General features: G+C 30.5%; 6 protein-coding genes across 6 annotated transcripts; 2 read left to right on the top strand and 4 right to left on the bottom strand.

The window, feature by feature from the left end:
• Positions 1-12,748: 12,748 nt before the first annotated feature.
• Positions 12,749-13,617, bottom strand: BO79DRAFT_220072 (MFS general substrate transporter; the record flags this gene model as incomplete). The annotated part of the gene is made up of 3 exons (XM_025683477.1): positions 12,749-13,243; positions 13,301-13,408; positions 13,510-13,617. 3 exons carry the CDS (start codon positions 13,615-13,617, stop codon positions 12,749-12,751), a joined length of 711 nt encoding a protein of 236 aa, XP_025537233.1.
• Positions 13,618-14,211: 594 nt separating this feature from the next.
• BO79DRAFT_220071 (DUF1338-domain-containing protein) lies at positions 14,212-15,549 on the bottom strand (the record flags this gene model as incomplete). The annotated part of the gene is made up of 1 exon (XM_025683476.1): positions 14,212-15,549. One exon carries the CDS (start codon positions 15,547-15,549, stop codon positions 14,212-14,214), a length of 1,338 nt encoding a protein of 445 aa, XP_025537232.1.
• A 1,049-nt stretch (positions 15,550-16,598) lies between these two features.
• Positions 16,599-18,582, bottom strand: BO79DRAFT_271170 (Zn(II)2Cys6 transcription factor). Its single transcript, XM_025687343.1, has 3 exons — positions 18,235-18,582; positions 18,164-18,169; positions 16,599-18,108 (listed from the first exon to the last, which is right to left on the bottom strand). The coding sequence occupies exons 1-3, from the start codon at positions 18,297-18,299 to the stop codon at positions 16,683-16,685; spliced, it is 1,497 nt and encodes a 498-aa protein (XP_025537231.1). The 5' UTR covers positions 18,300-18,582; the 3' UTR covers positions 16,599-16,682.
• Positions 18,583-18,993: 411 nt separating this feature from the next.
• On the bottom strand, positions 18,994-20,910 carry BO79DRAFT_199601 (MCT family MFS transporter). The gene is made up of 3 exons (XM_025681430.1): positions 20,760-20,910; positions 20,471-20,690; positions 18,994-20,417 (listed from the first exon to the last, which is right to left on the bottom strand). The coding sequence occupies exons 2-3, from the start codon at positions 20,673-20,675 to the stop codon at positions 19,297-19,299; spliced, it is 1,326 nt and encodes a 441-aa protein (XP_025537230.1). The 5' UTR covers positions 20,676-20,690; positions 20,760-20,910; the 3' UTR covers positions 18,994-19,296.
• Positions 20,911-21,206: 296 nt separating this feature from the next.
• Positions 21,207-22,239, top strand: BO79DRAFT_271166 (uncharacterized protein; the record flags this gene model as incomplete). Its single annotated transcript, XM_025687342.1, has 2 exons — positions 21,207-21,907; positions 21,992-22,239. The coding sequence occupies exons 1-2, from the start codon at positions 21,358-21,360 to the stop codon at positions 22,237-22,239; spliced, it is 798 nt and encodes a 265-aa protein (XP_025537229.1). The 5' UTR covers positions 21,207-21,357.
• Positions 22,240-22,981: 742 nt separating this feature from the next.
• Positions 22,982-24,245, top strand: BO79DRAFT_153844 (uncharacterized protein; the record flags this gene model as incomplete). The annotated part of the gene is made up of 2 exons (XM_025678730.1): positions 22,982-23,159; positions 23,242-24,245. 2 exons carry the CDS (start codon positions 22,982-22,984, stop codon positions 24,243-24,245), a joined length of 1,182 nt encoding a protein of 393 aa, XP_025537228.1.
• Between the last annotated feature and the right edge of the window lie 46 nt (positions 24,246-24,291).

The raw sequence follows: 24,291 nt of genomic DNA, 5'->3' as shown, positions 1-24,291 counted from the left end.
AAGTAAAAAGCAGTAAATAAGATCTACTAAAAGAGATATATATAAAATTAAAATAAAAAAATAATAAATAAGATCTACTGAGTAAGGTATATATAAAATTAAAATAAAAGAATAATAAATAAAATCTATTAAATAAAATATATATAAAATTAAAATAAGAGAACAGTAAATAAGATCTAATAAATAAAATATAAATAAAATTAAAATAAGAGAGAGAAGTAAATTAATATATAATATATTATATAATTAATAATCTAATATAGTTAACTGAATTATAGTTATAATATATTATTATAGAATATTATATAATAGACTAATATTTATTAGTATATATTATATAATTTATATAGAATTTTTCTTTCTCTTATTTTTTTTATACTACCTGTATAGGTATACTTAGTATAATAAATTAATTAAATTTATTTTTTATAAAGAATTTTATTGAATCTTCTTCTTCTGTATTTTAGACTTTTCTTATAATTAATTATTTATTTATTATAATTAATATTTTATTCTATACTATATCTCTCTCTAATCTTGATTTCAAGAATATTAAAAAATATTATAAAATTATCTTATATCTAGCTTTTCAGAAAAAGATTCTTATCTTTTATAATTAATAATAAAATATATCTTTCAGTTAAACTTACTTATAGGCTGGAAAATCATTATTTTAATTCTAAAATAAAAAAAAGACAGTAGTATAAGATAATTTTAAAAAAAATATATTATTCCTGGATAAAATTCTTTATATTTATTATATCTTATATTTATATATATTATAATATCCAGAAATTAACTACTCCAGTACTAGTTCTATGAATTACTATATTTATAAAAATTATAAAAATCTAAGATTAACTACTTCCAGATGAATAATTAAATAAATACTAGTTAAAGAATTAATATAAATATATTTATATTAAATATTTTCTTATTATTAGTTATTTTGAAAGCTGATTTTTAATTAAGATTTTAAAAATTTATAATTTATAATAATCAAGATTTTCTTGATTAAGTTTTATAATTTATTATTATTTATTATCTGTTATTTTATATTATTAAATATATTTATTTTAATAGATAATTAATTTTACTGTTTCAGTGTTCTCCTGAAAATCTTATATACTTAATTAAAAGAATATTAAAAAATATTTTTTAGAGCTATTAGTAAAAATATATATATAGTTATTATTAAAATTTCTAGATATAGACTGAATATCTATTACAGTTAATTACTAGGCTAATTCTAATTAAAAAGATTTTCTTATTTTAACTGGATATTTTCTAACAGAAAATCTAGATTACTACAAGATTCTGCTGGGATTTTAACCAGTATTAGAGACTTATACTAGTAAGAATCTAGTTATATTAATTATAAAAGTCTTATAGAGATATTAATAGAGTGGTTATACCTGACTATTATACCTTAACCTAACCTTAACTGTAACCTAATAGTTAGGTTAAGATATAAGAATCTTTTTAATTATATAGCTAAGAATAGGTTACAGTTAAAAGATTATTTTAACTAATCTTAATTACTAGTTAGAAAGGTCAGGTATACTCAAAAGATTAATAATTATAGATTAATTAATAATTTATATAGAGTCTTTATAAGAATAATATACCAGTGGTAATATATTTTTAATTATTATATTATTAAAATAGATATTAAATTAATTATTAATTAATAATAATCTAATTTTCTGGCTAGCAGCTAGTAATCTAATTATTTTTATATTAAACTTTTACAAATAATACTAGGAATCTGAATATAATTAAATTAGATTATTAGAAAAAAATATATTAATTATTATTTAAATTATTCTTTATATTATCCTAGTCAGTGGTTATAATAATAAAAAAATTATATAATTTAAATATTTATCTATATCTAGATATATATAATATTATTAAACTGAAAAAAAACTAGATCTTTTTTTTAATAATATTTTATTTTCAGAATTATTATTAAGGTTATTTATATTCTTATTTTTATTAATATAAAAGATTATTATTAGTTTATTATTTTCTTAATCCTCAGCTATAAATATAATAAAATCTAAAAAAAAATTATTAAGAATATCCTGATACTTTTTAGTAATAGTAAAGTAATTAGTATATATCTAGAATATAAAGACTTTAATAATCTTAGAATACACAGGCGGTCCTAGTAATAATAATAAATATTTTAAAAATTATTAAAGAAATATTTAATATTAATTTTATTAATTATAATAGTTAGAAAGTCTCTAACTATATAATAAAGAATAAAAAATTAATTATAATAAGATTTCTAGTAGACAAGAATATTAGAATATTTAATAATTTCTAGATAACTGTTAGTATAAGTATAATTTTAAAAATAATTAATTTATTATTTCAGTCTTTAATAGTCTATATATTTTTAATATTAAGATAAATCTTGAGCTCTTTAAATATTATTATAAAAAATAAAAACTTCTGGTATTTTAAGATATTATAAAAGATTTTATCTAAACTCAAGAATATACTAGAGACTAAAAATAGTATATTAATAGTAAGATTCTATTAATAATAAAAATAAAAGATTTTTTTAAAGATAATTTAATATTTAAAATATTAATTAATATTATTATCTAGCTAGACGCCCTTCTTGAATTTTTTAAGTTTTAATATAAAATCTAAAACTGTTGTAATTATATAAATATAGTCTTTAATTTAATAAATCTAGTAATAATACTTATAAAGCTTCTAATATATATTTTCTAGACTTTAGAAAATCTCTTTTTTTTAAAATATCTGCTTTTATACCAGCTAATTAATAGACTAATCAAGATAATTAAAAAAATTATTATAAATATTATAAATTTTATAAATTATAAGCCTACTGTTCTCTGACAGACAGAAAATAAAAAAAAAAAATATAAAAATTTAAGTAGATATTCTAATTACTTCTATTTTATTAAAATAAAATAAAGATAGTTAATATTATTATAATTCTAATATTAAATAAAACTCTTAATAACTGAACATAATTTAATTATATAATAAATTATAAGATAAATTAAGTTTTATTAAATTTTATAATTAAAAAGAAGATAATATACTGAAATAGATTTTAATTATTAAATAAACTAAAACTTCTTTCAGTATTAAAAATTTATATTTATAAAATATATAATTTTCTAAATTTATAATCAAGAATCAGAAAAGTAAATAAAAGATAATAAATAAAATATAAAAATTATCTATAAAAGCCTTTTATAGATAATTTTCAGAATATTTTATATAAGACTTTTACAGATAACTTCTAGAAAATCTTATAGAAGGTTTTTATAGATAATTCTTATTATATATTTTTTTAATTATCTAGAAAATATTAGAAGAGATCTTCAGCTTCTTATTATTATTTTTTTATATATATTTAATAGCTTTATTAGTAGTCTTAATTCAGAGTTTCTAAAGAAAGATATTAATAAAAAGCTGAATAATATAAACTAAATAAAAAATATAATATTAGCTTTAAATAATCTTTATAAAATTAGAGTTTATTAAAATATTATAAAAATAAATATCCTGATTAAGTTAAACCTGGAGTTCTGATATAATAATATTAAATATAATATTATTATTATTAATATTATTAGTAGTTATATCTAATAGCTAGTAAATAAAGTAATATTTTTATAAAATTTCTAAGATAATCTAAGCTAGATTCTTATTAATATAGAATCTAGATACTAGTTAAAAATTTAATAAAATCTTATAATAATCTATATTCTCTGTCAGAAAGTATCCAGCTAAGATAAAAAATACTTTTTAATCTAGATTAATCTAATAATTAATTATAATTAATATACGCCCGCTGTCTAGAAATTTTAATAATAATTAAATATATATTTTTTTTAACAGCTTTAAGAAATATTTTTTAATCTATATTTAATAAAAAAAAATAAATATTCAGAAGAATACTAGAACAGTAAGATTAATTATTTATTTAAATTAAATATATTTAATAATATGAAACAGCAGGTAGTAAATAATAAAAAAATATAATATTTAATTAAAAAAGTTGCTTTCATCATAAATAATAAAAGTTTAAAAATAATATAATAAATATTAATAATAATAACCTGCTGGAGGGCCTACTTATAAAAATATTACTAGTAATTATATATTTATAATAATCTTTTCTCCAGTATCTGTTTAATAATTCACTTGGAAATATATTAGAATATTTATTTTTTATAATTTTTATAAAGATAATAACTTATAGAACTAGTCTTAGAATTATTAATTATTAAATATTATAGAATATATAAGTATACAGTACAGGAAATATAAAAAATATTATTAGAAAATAATATATTTTTTTAAAAGCAAGTTTATATTATTATTATTTTTTCTTAATTAAAATAAAAGAATAGTTTCTAGCCTTGTATACAAGTCTAGTTAAAAATAATTATCTTTTATTAATTATAAAAAATAAAAATCTTTTTTAAAAGAATTAAATATAAAATAATTTTCTAATTTCTTATAATACACTTGATATCAAGATTTAGAGAAAAAAAATAATATAAGTTAAAAAGCTACTCTCTGTCCAGCTATTATTATAATTTATAAAGATTTATAAGATAAAAGAAGAAGATTTAATAATATTTTCTAAAAATAAATTTAATAATAATAATTAATTTATAGTAGACTATCTATCTGTATAAAAAATTAAAAAAAATAAAGAATAAGAAAAACTTAACTAGTATAATATTATTTTACTTTTAAATATATATTAATATAAATATAATCTATTATATTTACACATATTAGGAATATCTAATAATAGTAAATTTTTATTAAAAATATTTTTTAATTTTATTTATAAATAAGAGTTTACAGTATCCAGCAATTATTATATAAAATATCTTTAATATAATAGATAATCAGATTTTATTAAATAATATAAGAAAAAATTCTATAAAGATATTTTATAATTATTATAATAATATTATTAATAAAGTCTGTAAATATCTTTTATAAATCTTATTTAAAGAATATTATTTAAGTTTTTATATTTATAATTAATAAATTATAGAAAATATAAATTTTTAAATAGATTAAGTAAGCAGAGTCACACAGAATATTATAATTAAATAATATAAATAATTTATAATTTTTAAATTTATTATAAATACTTAGACGGCATTTTAAGTATATAAAAAAAATAATAAATTTATTTATTATTATATAAAATAATTTTCAGAGAGATTTACCAGCCTAGAGAATTAATTTAAAAAATATTAATAATCTACTAGTAGTATATAGCTAAAATAAAGCTATAAATATATATATTTATTATTATTTTATATTATAAGAATAATTTTTTTTTATAAACTTAATTATTATCACCCCCCGAGGTAATATTAGATTAAATAGATAAGAATAGATAAAGTATACTATTTTCTTTCTTTTAACTATTTTTAAAATTAAGAAAATTAGTCTTGTATTAATTATTAATAAAAATATAAATAATTAAAATAAATAATTATTAATCTAAGTATATCTTACCTGTACTAAGATCTAAAAGAATATAATAAATAAATCTTAATATTAAGAATAATTAAAATAATTAATTATTCCATTTTTAGCTGTTCTGTAGTTAAATATAAGAAAATCTTATATCTAATCATTAACCTGACAGCAGGTATAAATTTTTCCATTAACCTACCCTACCCTGGCCGTTAACCACTCTAGATATTAATTAACTTATTACCTATTAAGAATAACTATTAATAATATAACTAATAATAATATTATATTTTATACTATTATTTTTAATCTCCAGGATTAACTTAATAACAATTCCTGCTTTAATAAATTTTTAGTAAATCTTAATCTTATAAAAATTATTCAGAATTAATATTATATTCTATATCTTACTTATATTATTCAGCTTTCTATCAATATTTTACTTCAGAAACTCTGTATTAAGACTGCTAATAAAAATATTAATTATATTTAAAAAAATAATAATAAATAACTTAAAGCTGCTTCTAGAATTTCATAAATAATTAAAAAAATATATATTAAAATATTTTAAAATAATTAAATAAGAGATTCTAGGTGTCTTCTATAAAAGTTTTATATAAAAATTTTTTATATTATATTATATATTAGAATTTTATAAAAGATATCTAGGAATCTAGTTAATTAATCTAAAGTTATATTATAAATTCTAATCTTTAATTATAAATTTAAAAAATAATATAATTTATAAATACCAGTTCTTAATACCAGTAAAAGTTTAAGATTATTTAATAATTAAAAATTTAATTAATATACTCTTTTCTTCTTAACTATAAGATCTGATAAAACTTAATTTATTTAATAATTTATTATACTCTTAAATTATACTAGAAAATCAAGCACTTTATTTAATACTGAGAGAATAATAATATTAATTATTTATATTTTATTTTAATAAAATAAAAGTAATTAGAATATCTTCTTAAACTTTTATATTTATTTTATTTTTTTATTTTATATTTATTAGAGAATAAGAGGCCTACAGTTTATAAGATTTATAATATTTATAATAATCTATTTAATCATTTTAATTAGTCTATTAATTAATTAATATAAAAGTAAGTATTTTAAAAACAGGAGATTCTCTAGAATTTATAAAAAATATATAAAAAATTTTAAAAATATTATAACTATATTTACAGACCTGAAGATTATCTTTATATAATTATAATTATTTTTAATTTTATATTAAAGCTTAAAAAATTCAGGACAAGTACTTAGTTAAAAAATAATATTAATTAATATTAATATTATTAAATTATTTTTAAATATATTTTCAATTTCTACTACCAGTAGAATTTTATTATTAATATATTATTTATTATTTTTAATATACTCTTAGGCCTGGATAAGATTTTTTATAATATTTTAAAATACTAGAAATTCTTATCTTATACAGAGACTTTTGAGGAACTTAAAATTTATTTTAATATTAAAAATATATAAAAGATAATATTCTAGATCTTGGAATAAGCTATATAATATAAATATAATATATTAAATTCTTTTAGAAATAATAAAATATTCTAATATTTTTTATTATTAAAAATTATATTATAATTAATTTTCTATTTTTTACTACATGGTTAGAGACTTTTTAATAATTATAATTAATAATATTAGTATTAAATATTTATTTAATAATTTTTAAAATATCTATTATTATTATTAGAGCTGTCTATTTTTAGAGATTATTAAGATATTTATACTTTAGATATATATTAATTATTTTATTATAAATTAAGAATATCAGAGTATTCTGGATAATTATATTTCAGATCTAATATTTATAATTAATAAAGATAATAATAATAAACTAATAATAATACTATATATTAATAATAATAAGAATATAGATAATCTTGATAATAATATAAAAAATAAATTATTAAAAAATTTATTTTTATTTAAATTAATTAATATTATATACACCCAGATACAGATAAATATTTAAATTATATAATATTTTTATTATTATAACCACCGCCCTGGACAATATAAAGAATAAAATAAATAATAATTATAATTATATTATTAGTATTTTAAAGCTGGTATAAGTATAATAATATCTTTTTTTCTAGAAGCTAGGATTTTCTGTAAAAGTCTAATATAGAATTTATCTTATTATTTTTACTAGCTGATAATATCAGATATAATTAATAAATAATATATTATTTATGATATCTTATAAATACAGTATTTTATATAATCTTATTCTTGATATAATAATATTATAAGAAATATATAAAAATTATAAATTAATCTGTAATTATTAATTTATCTATTATATCTAATCTTTCTAATCTATAATTAGAAAAGATTAATAATTATTAAAATAATTTTTTAATTATAACCTGACCTTAACCAGATAGTTAAAGAGATTTTTATATCTTAATCTAACCACTGGTTAACGGTCAGGTTAATGGTTAGATATAATGGTCAGGTATACCCACTCTATTTATAAATAACTAATAAGTCAGCAGCTTTCTAGTATTTTATTAATAAGATTCTTATAGATTTTCTGGATAAGTTTATTATAGTATATATAAATAATATACTGATCTTCAATAAAAATGAGATTAAATATAAATTTTATATTTATTAAATTTTTAAATATTTTTGGACAGCCGGACTCCAAGTAATAATTTATAAATATAAATTTTATATAATAAAAACTAGATTTCTAGATTTTATTATTATTATTATAGGTATTTAGATTGATCCTGTAAAAATTACTATAATTATAAAATAATAATATTTAATTATTATTAAAGAAATCTAATTATTTCTTGGATTCTGTAATTTTTATTAATATTTTATAAGAAATTATAGCTAGATTACCAAGTCTATAAATTAATTTATTTAAAAAAATATCTTATTTATCTGGAACTAGTCCTGTAAAATAATCTTTTAGATTCTGAAATAAATTTTAATATTAATTCTTATATTAGTTTATTATGATTTATTTAGATTTATATATATTAAAACTGATACAGCTGACAGAGTAATTATAAGAATCTTTTATTAATAAATTAAAAATATATAATATTTTATAGCTTATTATTTAAAGACTATATCTTTATTTAAGTATAATTATAATATTTATAATAAGGAAATATTAGTTATTATATATATTTTTATAGAATAAAAAGCAGAACTGGAAAGCTTATAATAATTAAAAAAATTTATAATTTTTATAAATTATTAAATTCTAGAATATTTTATAATTATTAAAAAATTTAATATCTGGCAGGTCTACTAGGCAGAAATATTATTTTAATATTATTTTATTATTAAATATTAATTAGAAAAGAATAATATACTAGCTGACTGTCTTATATAAAAGAAGACTAATTTAGAAATAACTAGTAATTACTATTATTAAGTATTATTAAAATTTAAGTTTCTAAAATCTAGTATAATTCTTAATCTAGTACTAGTAGTTTCTATAGAATAAAATCTTTATATTATAGATTATATTCTAGGAGTAAACTGTATTGATTTCTTTTTAAAAGATTTCTAAGAGTAAGCCCGCTGGTAAAAAATTAATTATTTTTTATAAAATAAATTATTTTTATATTAAAATAAATTAATAATTTCTGATAAAAATAATCTACAGGCTTGGTTATTAAATAAGATTTATTAATAGTTATTACTGATTTATTCTGGATAAATAAAGATAATAATATTAATTAAATAATAATATTTCTGGAGTACTTGGAACAGAGATATTTAATATTATATAAATAATTATTTAATTTATAAAAGAAAGAATATATATTAAGATTTATTATTTAGACTACTCTAATCTTTTTTAATCTCTGATTAATTATAGTAATATATATTTATAGATTTCTACTTCTTCCTGAAGGACTATTATAGATTTAATATTATTTTTATAATAATAAACTATTTTAGTAAGTATATAATATTTATTTTCTGTATAAAATAGATCTCTGTATAAGATATAATTTATTTATTTATTAATTAAATTTATATTTAGATAGAATCTTCTGATATTATTATCTCTAACTAAAGAGATTAATTTATAATTAATTTTTAAAATAAATTATACTGAATTTTATAAATTAAATTAAAGTTTTTAATAATATATTATTTACAGATTAATAGGTAAATAAAAATTATTAATTAATATATAATTTAATAATTTATTTTATTTATTAATTATTTCCAGGATAACTGGTCAGAACTGCTATTATTTATTAATTTTATTATTATAATTCTGTTTTATAACTTTACTGGATTATCTTTATTTATAATTAAAAAAAATATAAATTCTAAATATTATTTAACTAGATCTCTCTAATAGACTTACTATTATATATTATTATTTAAGATTAAATTTATGAGTTTGCTTGCTATATAGAATAGATCTAGATCTTTATATAAAATAAAATCTAGAAAATATAAAACTGGTAAATATAATAGACTAACTAGTTTTATTATTTTATTAATTTTAATAATAATAATGAAGTTTTTATTAATATCTGTAATTAAAGATAAGGCCAGTTCTTATAAAAGTTATTAGAAAATTAATATAATTCTATATTTATTATTAATAAGATTAATAATATATATAAGATTTATCTTCCTGAGAATATATATATATATTCTATTTTTTATTCTGAGAAGCTCTGCCTGCGTAATATATTTAACTTATTATTAAAATAAATCTAAGATATTACTATATTTATATTAATTAATAATTAAATAAAATAAGAGATTAAGGATATTCTAGTTAGTTATTTATAATATAATTATTTTTAATATAAAATTAAATAACTAATATTTAATGTAGTTAATTATATCTAATATCTAATAAAGAATTTTAAGAATATTTTCTTTTATTTTTAAAATTATTATATAAAATATTTTATCTATCCTGGATTTTCTAAGTATCTTTTATAATAATTAACAGCTGTGGAGATTGATAAATTTATATTAAAATATAAAAAAAATAATTTATTTTTAATTAAAGATAGTCAGATCTAAATAAGAAAATAATATAATAGTAAGTAATATCTTAGAATTATATGATTTTTATTTTATTTATTTTATTTATCTGTTTTATATGGCTTGTTTATTTTTATATAATTATATATTCTTTCTGAGCTTCTTTCTTTCTTTCCTCATATTAGAAATTTTTGTTAGATAACACCAAATTTGATCATTTAAACAGCTTCCACACTTTTAAATATTATCTTTTATTAAATTATTATTTTTTATTATTTTTAATAACTTAACTTAGCCTGCTTTCTTCTTTAGATAATCTTAAATTAAATATTTTTATTTTTAATAAATAAAATAATACTTTTTAATTATTATACAGATATATTCTTCCAGCTTTATACTAGTAGTATAGCTAATATTATAAGAAATCTTGGCTAGGACTAAGAAAATCATGATTATAATAATAATAATAATTAATATAAACAGCTAATAATTGAGAGTATTTATTTTATTATAATATTTTATTATATTATTAATTAAGTCTGATAATCAGATATATTTTTTAATATATTACTTAAATATTATATTATTATTATTAAAATAAAATATTATTAACTCCTGTAACTTAGACAGAAGATACTAATAAAAATCTTTTTTTTAATAAACTTTAATAATATTTATTTCTATAATAAGATAACAGAATATAAATATAAAACTATAAAACTTATTATTAATTATTAATTTAAATTTTTAATATTATCAGCGTGTATTACAGAACTTATTTAAATTAATATAAATAATTTTTAAATATTTAAGTATATTAGTTATATTTATATAAAGATTTAAAATATTAGAATAAAGTTAGAAAACTAAATACTTTCTTATATTATCTTTATAATAATTAGTTATATAAGTTTATCAGATAATAATTATATTTAAATAATTTATATTAATTTCTAGCTTCTACTGCATTATAAGAAACTAGTTTTTAAAATTAATAATCTTATTATTACTAAACACAAATAAATCAAGAATCTTTATTAATTTTTTAAATTTAGAAGTCTCAGCTGCTTAACTACTCTGATTATTAAATTAAAAAAATTAAATAATATATAAATTATATTTATATATTAATTTATTATAATTATTATTAAGTTTATTTTATTAATAGATAGTCTTATATATCTTTATCTCTATTTTTTTTATAATATAAAAAATTATATTAAAGATTTTATCAGAATTCTTTATATATAATTTATAGAACTGGTTATAAATAATATTTTTTTAATTATTAAATTCTTCTTCCAGCAGGATTATTAGATATTATTAAAAATTTATAGTACTCAGTACTGATTTAATATAATTTTTTCTAATTATAATAAATATTTTTATTAATTATTCTAGTTCAGGTTTTAATCAGGTTATTTTATCTTAGCTATATTTAATATTACTAAGTATATATAAAAGATAATACTAGTTATTAAGCTAGATAGCTAGTAGTATATAATATTAATTTAAAAAATAAAAGATAAAGTAATATTAGAAATTATATAAAAATTATTTAAATAATTAAATTTAATGTTATTTAACAAGAATTTCTAGTATAAGAAAAGAAAGAAAGAAGCTTAAAAAAATATATAATTATATAAAAATAAGCAAGCTATATAAGACAGGCAAATAAAGCAAACAAAATAGAAGTCACATGACCCTGAGACATCACTCGCCGTCACAATAATCCTGTTAAAAAGTATTATTATAAATAATATAGTATTATTAAATTAGGGTTCAGATCTTCTGTTTATAAAGGGGTGTCAATATATCTAAGTAGGAGTTGTTAATATTCTTTTATTTAAATCCATGATTAGCCTATTATTATAGATTTAAAATAATAAAAAGAATATATCAAGACAAGATAAAGATTAAAGAGAGAACTAAATATTACTTTTCTCATATTAGCTTTACGAGTCTAAGTATAGGAGATAGAAGATAAACTTAAAATAAAAATAAGCCTATTTATACTACTTAAGAGGCTATAAAGACCTTTAAGTTTAGTTAATATTAATAAATAAAATAATTTAAAAAGTTAGAGACTTTCTAATCTATCTTCAAAGACTCTTGGATAGATTTAGAAGAAGAGAAATAGAAGTCCATAGATTACTGCAAAATATAGAGATATTAAAGATATGATAGGCTTTCTTAGTAGTATTAAAATTGGTCAGCAGAATATTTTCTGAACAGAAAATTGTGCTGTCTCTTGATAAGTCTGGTCAATGTTCAGTTGTGAGTTCACTCGTTTCGCCTCGCTCAACAGAACAGGAAAGTATGTTTCTGGAATCAGAACCATGATGGGAAGCCCAACACCTGCTAGAATCACGGCGACATAAAAGACCCAGCGCCACGAGAGCAGGACTGTGAAACCTGAGATCACAGGCCCAGCCATGGGACCAGCAATCGCCGTGAATATGAAGAGCGTCATGGCTTTGCCACGCTGATCAGGATTATCGTAGATGTCGCTGTAGAGCCCGCCCAGAACAGAATTTGGAACAGATCCGGCGATACCACACAAAAGGCGGAACACACGTAAAGCGTCGAAGTTTGGCGTTAAGGCACAGGCAAGTGTGAAGACCACATATAGAAAATACGTCCCGATGAGAACTGGTCGGCGACCAACATACTCGCTCAGAGGTCCAAAAAATAATGGACCAACCACCTAGCCGACGACATATAGGGAATTCAAGAGAATGATGCGTGGGCCATCTTCGGATACTTCAAATGCTTCGGCAATATTTGATGAGGCTCCGGAGGGAAGTGAGGCGCCAAGGGAAGCATTGAAGGCAAAAATTGTGCCAGCCAGAATAATGAAGGCTTTTCTTCCCTACAGAAATATCCAGTCAACCTTCTTCTTTAGATATTTTCAAAAAGAAATTTATGAAATACAAACAAAAACAAGAATAAGAGGCAGGGGGATTGAGTTACTTTTGACAGCTCAAGTGCGCTCTGTACGCGCGGCAAGTCAGGCGACTCGGACATTTGGCCTTCGTTCAAGACAGACGGCTCTTTCTGGAGACAGAATGAAACTTGCATGTCATGAAATTCAGGGAGTAGTTCTTATCAGTGGTATGGATTTATGCAATTTCCAATGTTCTCGTGGTTGCTATTGTTAAAACAATATCGAATAAATACATCTTTGAAACACAACGATTTAAAAAATGAAATAGAAAGGGCCAGTTGAATTTTATGCGCCAAGTTTAGATGATAGATGAGTCTATACTGCGCATACAACCGGATGTATAGACGATATAGCACGCCCTAGGTAAGTGGGTACGTACTAGTAGACCGCACGCCCTACGTTGACGCACCGAAAAGAGAGCCGTACAATTCCCGGCATCTGCGTGGGCTTCGGGTGCCGTTATCCGGTCGGCCCCGTGCAAATACGCCGTGATTGGCTGAAAGAAGCTTAATTCAAGCGGACCGATCACAGAGCGTTTTCAGATTTTGCACCCAGTCGATCGGCCCAGTAGTGGGTCCAACCCACTCAAGGCATCATACAAATGTGTATCACGTACAAAGGACAGGCAGCAGGAAGTGTGAGTGCGAGTGATTACATGAACGGTGAAATTGAGATAGTTTTGAATGAAACACATCTGGATTTTTTGTCTGAAGTGGAAATGGACTGAATCACGGGAAAAGCTTGCTCAAAGACTCAGCAATCGACATCTCCTCTATCTTAGCGTACATGGCGAATTCATCATGCACAACACATCCCAGGCTCTTCTCAAATTTACCTCTATCAGAAGTAGGAGGACTTTCTCTTGCACAGCTCTCTCTCTGAAGATTAGAGAGGAAAATGCCCGCTGCGCTTGCTGGCAGGAAGTCCTCATACACGATTGGTGTGAAATTGAAGTGCCCAGAGTAGACCAGCATGTTGATATTGCGGGAGTTGAGAGAGGCTGGGGCCGCCTCAGTAGCCTCATATTTGAAATAAGCGAGGCCTTTCTCCCGGATCATAGAAAGGTCATCGGGAAATTGCTGGAAGACATCCGCGAGTATCTCTTGTGCGTCAAACTGGGTCCCTTTAGCAGAGGCTTTTTCGACAATCTCAAGATATTCGTTCAGAAGTCGATCATATAGCTTCCGACCTTCAGGAGTCAAAGCAATCCCACGTTGCTCAATCTCGCCGAACCTTGCTCTATGCTTGCCGCCTTTGTCCCTTCCATTTCCAAAATCAATGTCTTCCTCGAGGGCCAGAAAGCTGGTTTGACGAAGCAAGATTGGGACACGACGAGGCGGAGGGCCCTCAATTGAGGACTTGACTTGTAGACCCTGATCCTGCATGGCCTTGTGAGCGGCATCTATATCAACGACTCGAGGGGTGAGGTGATTTATATGGGGTCCTCGGAAGCAAACAATATCCGCGACGAGTGCATGCTGGGCATGGAGAGCTTGGTATGTTGCCAAGTCCACTGTGGTCGTCCTATGCCACCTGAATGTCTCCAAGGCTTCTCGAATAAGTTCTTGCCCCAGGTTGGTAGGGATTGTCGATCGATTTTCCAAGAATTCGATAAGCTCGACGCATCGGTCCGTGAATATATTACGTTGATTCAAAATAGAGGTCGCTTGCGCCCGGAGCGTTGGATCTTCGATGAGGTCGAGTCGTAGTAAGGATGTAAAGACGCGAAACGGATTCCGCGCTAGTGAGTCTTCTCGCACAGGACGAAATCCGGTAGCGTAAATGGGGAGTCCAGCTACTGTAAGGTCGTAGAACCCGACAGGCTCCATTCCCATGATTAAAAACAGCCTTCTCATCGTGTTCAACTCCTCAGCTGTCCCTAGCCTGATCGCACCATGCCGTTCAACTTCAATCCGTCTCGGGGAATCTTTGTTTTGGTGGTTGATTGTGGACACAATGTCTAGTAAGTCACCGTATTGAGGGACTTCATCTTGGTACATATCGGAGAGCGCCGAGGCAAATTCAGCCCTCAGGTCATCGGGACACATCATGCCAGAAACCGTCATTGTTCGATACCGATTTCACTCTATCCAGGTCATCAACAAGAAACTTTCAGGGAACGTTCGCAGGACGTTGTGGCTGGTGAGTTTCTCGAGACATATTTTCGGACTCCTGCATTCGTTATATGAGTAAAATAGCTATGATTACGTAGCATCAGTCCGTTGAAGGCTATGGTCCGACTCCATCCAAGTTGTATCATTCGGCGAAGTGTAATCTAGCCGGGCGCCCCATAGTACCACATGGGATGGAATGAAGCCTTCTGACTGGCAGTTTCCTGAATAACTCATTCTGACCAATCGGCGTAAGGCTCTCACCTCGAATGAAAGCCCAGTTACTCTCACCCACGAATATTTTACGGCCATTATTATGATAGCTGCTAGATAGAACCACTCTCTGAGTATGATCATTGATTTGTCGGCATATGTGGGGAACCGATGTGACCACTCGGAACACGGAGATAATGCAGCTTGTTTTCAGTATCACTCTCCTTATGCATATCGTTTCGACGAGGGGCCAGTGTAAATGATACCTACTACTACTACTACTACTACTACTACTACTACTACTACTATCCTTCAGTCGACTTCTGGGGCGGGAAACTGGGGGAAACACCCACCCGAGATATTAGGTTCTTCTCAATGGTCGTTCCTCCAAAACAGCGAACAGGCGAATTGTTGAAGCTAGAGGACACCGACATCCTAGTTTATTGGTCATATCGATTTAATGACGGGCATTGCAAAGGGAAACTTCTAGTACTCTGGTCTCTTAGCATGTCTCCTCTCGAGAAGCCAGCAATCATTTCTATTCGCTAGCACATGTGAACTCCGGCGCAACCAAACATATTCTGTTACGACGGTGTTATTCAATTCGTAAAAGAATTTCACACCAGTCAATGCAAACAACAAAGAAACATGTTGGTTGAGCTTTCAAAATTCATGAAATAGTGTAAGATTCGTCCATAGTAACTCGAAATGCCGATGCTAATTTAGACCAAACTCAGGCTAATTCATACCAGAACCAACCCGACATCATATAAATTACAAACATATCTTCTCTCATTTTAATTAACAGTGCCGAATTGGTGGAAGATGATTGGCAAAACTAGTGGAAAGCTGGCATAGTATGTAACGCCTCGCACTCATGACTGCAGTTTCACAATAGTTGTGTTAACCGGAGCATCTACGGTGAATGGCCACCTACGAAATTGCATTGAAATCTCGGACTGTGTCTCTTCAATGTCCGCCGAGATTTTCCGTATCCGGTTCTGTTCTGGGACGTTGATGTCGTCCACGAGGAAACCGGCCTCCAGTTCTTCGATCTTGATGATTCGTTGTGCACAGAGACCCGAATATCGATCTTGCCACGCGCCATGATAGAAGGGGGACTGGATCATCAAATTCATAGCCCGTCGACGAATAAGCGGGTGGCGGCATCGAGAAGCAACAAGGAACATCGGCGGAGTGATGCCAAGATCAAAGCTAAACAGCAAACTGAAACCTTGCAATTCATTGCGATCCATGTCGGTGATATTCTCTGCAAGCTCAACGGCGGTTTGAAAGTGATCAGTGTACCCGTCAAAGATGGTTTCATCCTTGGAACTATAAGTTTCTGTGACAATGACCGACACATGGTAGTATAGATTCAAGAGTTTCTTCGTGCACTCCTGCAATGTTAGAGACTCTTCAGAAAAATCAGAGAAGTCCAGAGCATTCTTCCACTGCCGCAAAAGCGTACTTAAAGCTGGCTTTGGGGATTCACCACCGGTAGTATCCTCACGCTCTAAGGAAGAAAAAATATGATTCATCACTCGGTCGTAGTCATTTCGGGCGGAATCGAGGGAAGGGTAGGACGATGGGATTGTTGGAAATGGCAGGCAGAGTGGGACCCCTAGATCTTTCAGCGCGTGGCGGGAGTCCATACATAGAGAGAACTGCACACGCAAACGTTGCAAGGTTGGTGTTATCTGATTATTGATGAGGTCTAGAGTTGGCCTAGAGTACTCGTGCAGCTTGCTGTAGGTGGTAGTACTATTTCTCCACCAATATAGTAATCTGAAGCCTGCACGTAAGTGAAGCAGACAGGCAGCATCGCCGCTTCGAAATTGCTCGAAACAGACGAATAGGATACATAGAATGAGCACCGTATCCGGCCGAAAAGATGAATGTGGTGATTCTGTCTGCACGGATTTAATGGCGGACGTATAATGTTTCAGCGCCAAGATTTGTGAAGACAGTTGAGCATGTTTCTCGGATCGGCGGATGGAGATGCAAGCATCGTCAGGCTCCATGCTCTCATGCAGTGATGCCAATGCGGTCAGGGCATGCTTGACTGGAGCTTCCTTGTGGCCAAGTTGGAGTATAGTTGGAAGCCAAATTTCCGCATCGCGGTGGCCAAAGATTCGGTGGGCAGTTCTGCTGCGAAAGAAGAGGAAGGCTCGACGCTCTTCATCCGTCAAAGAGTCGAACGAGAGGCTGTGTTGAGGGGGAGTGGGATAGCCCTCGCATATCCGTTTCGTCGAAATACATCGCCAGCAGGATGGCTTGGTCTCGTCACACTTGACGCGTCTACATCGTTGATTAGTGGGGATTAGATATCGCTCGATGGCTTGTGTTCACGAACCGAGATCTATGAAGGCATAGAGTCAGCAGTTGAATGGCGAGAAGAAATAGCAACGATGGCTTCAGACTTACTTGCAAGTAAAGCAGCCACTCCGCGTCTTCCGTTTTACCACTGCGGTTGAGTCGGCAGTCTTCATTTCAGCTCCAGGGGTCCTACTGGTCAGTTCGCAGCATGCAAGCCTCGGAACGATCGATCTTCACCATCACCTGTGGCAGCTCTAGTCCCTAGTCCGGATGGCGTCTCGAGAGAATCATGGGGCTCGTGTGATGGAGCGGAGTGGCGACTCGGCAAAGGCCCACGTCGGCGAAACGGATTGTTACCGTGGAGCCTGACTTCGCAGGTGTCGACTACCTTTGCCCTTCCAGCCCTTCCATCTAGACTTGTTTGGACTTCAGTTTTTCGCTGGAAAGTTTAGAGCCCCCTTGTCGTGCGTCCCTATATTACTATGGCGAAATGTGCAGGAGCTCCCCCTCATCCGAAAAACAGGAGGGGTTTCACCGAGATGATGGCCCGGGGCCGAAGTAGACAAGCCCGTTCGTCAGTTCTGTGCTGATTGGTGATACTGTAGCACCTCCGAAGTGTCCAATCGGAGTCTGCTGCACGTAGTTGGCTCCTCCAATGGTTTTGCCTCGGAGCTTCAGGCCAACGCAAGTCGCGATGCTGGCCAGACCAATCCATAGACAAGATTCCCTTTTAACACATGGTATGCGGCCCTGACTAGCCCGTGGTAATATAATCACGCCAATACTTTCTTATTAGGTGCCCGAAAAGCAAAAGTGCCTCACTATATATTCAGAAACGCTGAAATTCCTAGTGCATATAAATAAGGCCTCGTAACCTCCCTCTCCTGTATATTATAACCCAGCAAGATTAGACCAAGGTTCTCCCCCCCAGAGTATCCAAGTGACCTCAACCCTTGTCTGAGGGTTCGCCGAAGCTAGTCCGACAAACGAGCTTGAAAGCCTCATGATGTGTCTTTGAGATCCAAAAAGAATTCTTCATTCCAGGAATTATCAATTTTCTTTTTCAAGATTGCAGAATCTTTTGACAACTGATATCTGGATCCCGCTCATGCTGTTCGACAACATTCCCGAGTTACAACATGGGCATGAGGAATAGGATCGGGTGCACGATCAAATCTTAACTAGCCACTTCCACTTCCAATCCAGTAACGCCCAACGCGAAAGAATCATGCTAATCAACCCCACGAGCAATACTGCTGAATAGAATCCAATCAACACTTGGGGGCTGGTCGATTGCAGCAGTTGCCCGCCGACGGGCACCGTCAACAAAACTCCAAACGAAGCCACACTGTAAATGGTGCCATAGAATCGACCATAGTCTTCCGTGCGGCAGAGCTGCCCTGCACAGACAGGGGCCAATGATAACCACGCGCCGGAGCCAAACCCAAATATGGCAACCACAACGTATAGTGTCGCTGAGTCTTGATCCCCAATTGGAAGCCATACGGCCGCCATGACGATCAGCGTGACACATACCATTGACAAAAGCGTGTTGAATCTTCCAAGCTGATCAGCAGCAAACCCTGGAATAACCCTTCCGAATAGGCTCATCCCGTTTAATAGTGTCAGTGAATAGAATTGGACGTCCTCCGACATGCCTGCATAGCGCACATATGTGGGCAGTAATGCAGCGCAGCCAAAGATTATGAACTCAAAACAGAAAACTGCAACGGCGAGGAAGCAAAGTCGTGGGGAAGCGAATGCCTTGAAATCAATAGTTGCCTTGGTCGTAGCTTTGGTGGGGAGTCGCTCCTTTATCAGCAATACACCAAGCATATAGCATCCGAGGGCTACGAAAGCAACGATTCGTATGGACCATAGCCAGCCATATTTCTGGAAAAGAGAGCGAAGCATTAAAGGAATAAGAGCCCCGCCAGTTGATGATCCTGCCATGCAAATCCCAGATGCAAAACCACGGCGTCGATAAAACCAATGGCTTAAGACTGCGAGAGAAACCGTGGTGATGATAGCGGATGATATACCCCCCAGGATCCCCAAACAAAGCATGAAGTGCCAATATTGGGAGCACTGTGCCAGCAACATGTAACAGAGAAAGTTGCCTAGGCTCCCAACAATGATCAGAAATCTCGATCCGTACCGATCAAACAGAGGTCCAACTTGAACCCCAAGGAAGAGAGTCAGAAAGACCAGAACTGCAGTGATCCAGCCAACTTCACTGACGCTATAGTCTGCCAGTTGATGAGTATCTATATAGTCCTGAACAGATCCAACTTGATTTGAGTTAGCATCTTTGCCAGCCAGATAGGAGTGGTCTAGTGCATACTGGCAGTCTGAAAGCCAAATGATGGAAACATCATCAAAAACGAGCCTAGGAGGCATGACCATGCCTGTAGGCTATTCTCAGGAAATGAGCGCTTGTCATCTTCGTCATCGGAGGAGCCTGGGCCTTCTGTGGTCTCCGCAGACTTATCGCCGATCGGCTGCTGGCTTAAGGACGCACGAGACTCAAGCAACGTCGATCGCCGCATGATTCTTTACTTTTCCTATGAGGAATGAATGTGATAAGCAGGGCCAGTTCTGCATTGGCTTGGGGGTCCATTTGGAACAAAAACCTTTTGAGTTTCGTGACGTGAACAGTTCGGAAGGGCCGGCGATAAGCCTATACGGCCGGATTCGGGTCTCGCAAATGAGATCGCAGTGATCCTTCTCGCTGAATGCTAATAAGGAAGATACAAGGCTGGTCTCCAAATCGTTGACTTTGGCAATCGAATAATTTTGCTGGTGAGAAGAAATGAAGCGGCACAGACTTTCTGGACGAACGTTCGAAAACCTTAGAGTGGGGCATGTACTCAGCTGCGCTGTCATTGGTCTGGTCGGTCTTCTCGCCACGAAGCCAATCAGCGTGCATTGAGGGGTTGGGTGGATCGCGTTGTCGTGCTTGACTGTTGGCAAGCTCAGCCTGAGGGTTGCTCGGTCCCGATATGGAAGTATGGCCACAGTCAAAGACGCATCGAGAGTTCTCTCGTCATATGACTTGAAGCATCTGCCCGACAGTCATAGTGATCATGTGATAGGCCCTCCCTGACCAGATCGCTCTCCTTACTTTGACAGTCCTGTCTTCAATTCTAGACCAATGAACATCTTTCCCGACATCTACATCCTGGGTGTGTTGCGAGGATTCTATCATCTGCAAGTTTCGTTTCTATCACCATGCCTGCTGCGTCACCGAATGTTTCTCCTCGAGCTCCATGGAGGGATATTCTGGATGTTCATCTACACCAAACTCCGGGATATGAGTTTACAATCGCAACAGTCGGCAGGAATGAAAAAGGGCAGGCAGTGCCTCGCGTCCGTGTCTGTGGATTCCGTGGATTCTTCCCAGATCTTGACCTACATCCAAGTGGGAAGGCAGACTTGGACGAACAAGTTGCCAATGGCAGCAATCTGCCCTCTGTCGAAAGCGACATGTTCACTTTTACAACCGACTCTCGAATGGAGAAGTTGAAAGAGCTTCAGTCATCGAACCAGGAGATAGAAGCACTCTTCTGGCTCAAAGAGGCTTCGTCACAATGGGGTATACAGGGCAAAGCGTGGGTGCTCGGAAATCCGTGCGGTGAGATGGACGCTGCAGAGAAAGAATCCAGATCCGCGATCGAGAAGCAATTACAACCAACAGATCATCAAGGAGTCGGAGACACACCCTTTGACTGGGATTATGCCGTGACAAAGTACTTCGCCAACCACTCCCCGTTAATGAGAGGTAATGTTCTTACCGCCCACCAGTACATTTGCTGGCCAGAATTCCGTATCGGTAAAATGTCGTTTGTATTGACCAGAAGATTAGGCTCTTTCAGATCGCGCTCCCCGGGCAAGCCGAAGCACTCTTTGCCTGATGATTGCCCCGGGGCTAAGGGGCATCTTGTCACCGATCTCTATGACCCCGAGGCGCGAGAAAACTTCCGAGTCGTTGCCATTATCCCGGAAATCGTTGAATTGCTCGATTTGTCAGACAGTAGGAAACTGCAGAGGTGGAAGTGGACAAAGGACCATAGCCCTCACTCTCAGTGGATTCAGACTGAATTGTGGCCTTGAAGCATTTGAATTTGATCTTGAACATCCAACCGCATAAAAGTCTTAGGAAAGCCTTCTTTTGTTTCGCTGCTTCCTAAAATCGAAGGTTTTTCCACACTCAATATCAGTGCCCCGCAACTGATATCCAGAAATGGGATTTGCCTAAGGCTTGAAGTTGGCTACCACTTTGTCCAGCTCTTTCCTTTCTGTTACCGGGCTATCCATCTACCAGCCACATTCTCAAATCCAGCGGTCGTTTCCCTGTTTCCTTTCCAAGTCCATGATTCAAGTGAGTCGGCTTCTCAGCTTCTTCTGATTCAGTCAGACACCTGGGTGCCCGGAAGGATATAATTTTCAATCATTTTCTTAAAAGTGGTCTTCATACATCCATCTAAAAATTTCGTCACCAACGCCGGTTCGCCCGTTCGGCTAGATACCTAAAGCTCCGTGATTGGCTCTTGCTGTCTGGTTACGATCCAACCAATCAATCTACAACCAACGGTTCCACTCTCGGGTACCTGCACCCGGATGGAAATAGATCGGATCATAAATTTGTGCAATGATGCCTCGTAATCTTGACATGGCGTATACTCAAAAATATCCGGTTACGACAGAAATTTGTTAGTTAGGAGGTTTTTCCAACTTGACTCTTGGCTATCTTTAGCGGGATCAACAGGTTAGTGTACTTTCCAAATATACCATCCGATTGTAGATTCTAACTGTTTCATGGATCACGAGCCCTTTCGAACGCAGGCTATCAAATATGAAATCATCTCGTCTATCTTTTCTGAAAAGGTCGCCCTTGAAGACTGTCATACGCCTAACAAAGCAAGATGCAGAGGGCAGGCATTTTTATACCACAGGAGATCATATCGACGGAGTGGCTTCTGTGATCACGAATAAAGACATCGAGATTGAAGGCATACAGATATTACTACAGGGTATTTCAACGGACTCAATTAAATGCCGAATGAATATTGAGACTGAATTATTAACCAGGTGTTTCGCAAAACAATACTGGAGGTTCTGGGTCATTGTCAACGAAAGCGAAACATGTCTTTCTCTCGATGCACCAGCCAATGGAGAATATGGGAATTCCTATCCCTAAAGTGTTGAAGACTGGACGGGTCTACAGCTTTGAATTTCAATTCACCGTTCCCGATCGTCTACTTCCACATATTTGTCGACATATCAAACAGAACCGCCATGTCTCCGAGGCCCATCTTCTTCTACCGCCATCTATGGGAAAAACAAGGTCTAGAACGCATCCAGCTTCAAAAGACGGCCTGAGCCCCTCCAGCGTTGAAACGTCCTATTCCATTTGTGTCTCTTTATTCACGCCCTCCAAGAAAGGCCATCCATCTCATAGACTATCCTCTATGACCAAACCTGTTTGGATCATTCCAACGGTCTATGAACAGCCACCAATCGGCCATTCTGATAGTCTACTGTACTGTGTACACAGAGAGATTGTATTAAAGCGTGGACTTTGGAATGGTATTTCCGGGAGGCTTTTTGCCTCAGCCCTGCAGCCCAACTCACTTTCTTCATCGGCGACGGGGTTAGGAATGGAGCGGAAGTTTGAGGCTATGGCATCTCTGGAACTTGAATTCTTCTCGCACGCACTGCAAAAGCCCCCGGAATTGAAGTCAATGGCGGCAAAACTTGTGGCAATCACCTTTCACAGTTCGAGACAATGGGAAGACTTTCCCGATGCGTCATTTGGAGAAGATCATTTCGGCCTTGAGGATCGAAACGTTTATCGAAGGAGCATAAATCTCTCGGAAGTGTGTCTCAAATCCCAAAAGTGGGCCAAATCTACCGGCGACTTGTCTTCAAATTGTTACAAGACTGTCGTACAGATCCCTATTACAAGCCCACGAGATAGGCTTCTCACGCCAACATTTCACTCCTGCTTGGTTTCTCGCATTTACTTGATTGAACTGTCTTTGTCATACTATATACCAGGGGCAGTGGCTCTTACCTCCAGCCTCAACCTCCGAGTTCCCATTCAGGTCACAAATTAATTTGTCACAATTTAAAGTAAAGAGTGAAACATAACAAAATCTAATA

Source organism: Aspergillus costaricaensis, assembly GCF_003184835.1.
Source record: "Aspergillus costaricaensis CBS 115574 unplaced genomic scaffold BO79scaffold_26, whole genome shotgun sequence".
In the NCBI taxonomy this organism is placed as follows: Eukaryota; Fungi; Ascomycota; class Eurotiomycetes; order Eurotiales; family Aspergillaceae; genus Aspergillus; species Aspergillus costaricensis.
This window is presented reverse-complemented; position numbering and strand designations above follow the sequence as displayed.

What these genes read in the sequence shown, in the direction of transcription:
- BO79DRAFT_271170 (XM_025687343.1), bottom strand. Translation starts at nt 18,299, where the DNA reads ATGAAGACTGCCGACTCAACCGCAGTGGTAAAACGGAAGACGCGGAGT.
- BO79DRAFT_199601 (XM_025681430.1), bottom strand. Translation starts at nt 20,675, where the DNA reads ATGCGGCGATCGACGTTGCTTGAGTCTCGTGCGTCCTTAAGCCAGCAG. An exon ending in ATTTGGCTTTCAGACTGCCA is followed by an intron (nt 20,418 to 20,470) that starts GTATGCACTAGA and finishes ACTCAAATCAAG; the next exon opens with TTGGATCTGTTCAGGACTAT.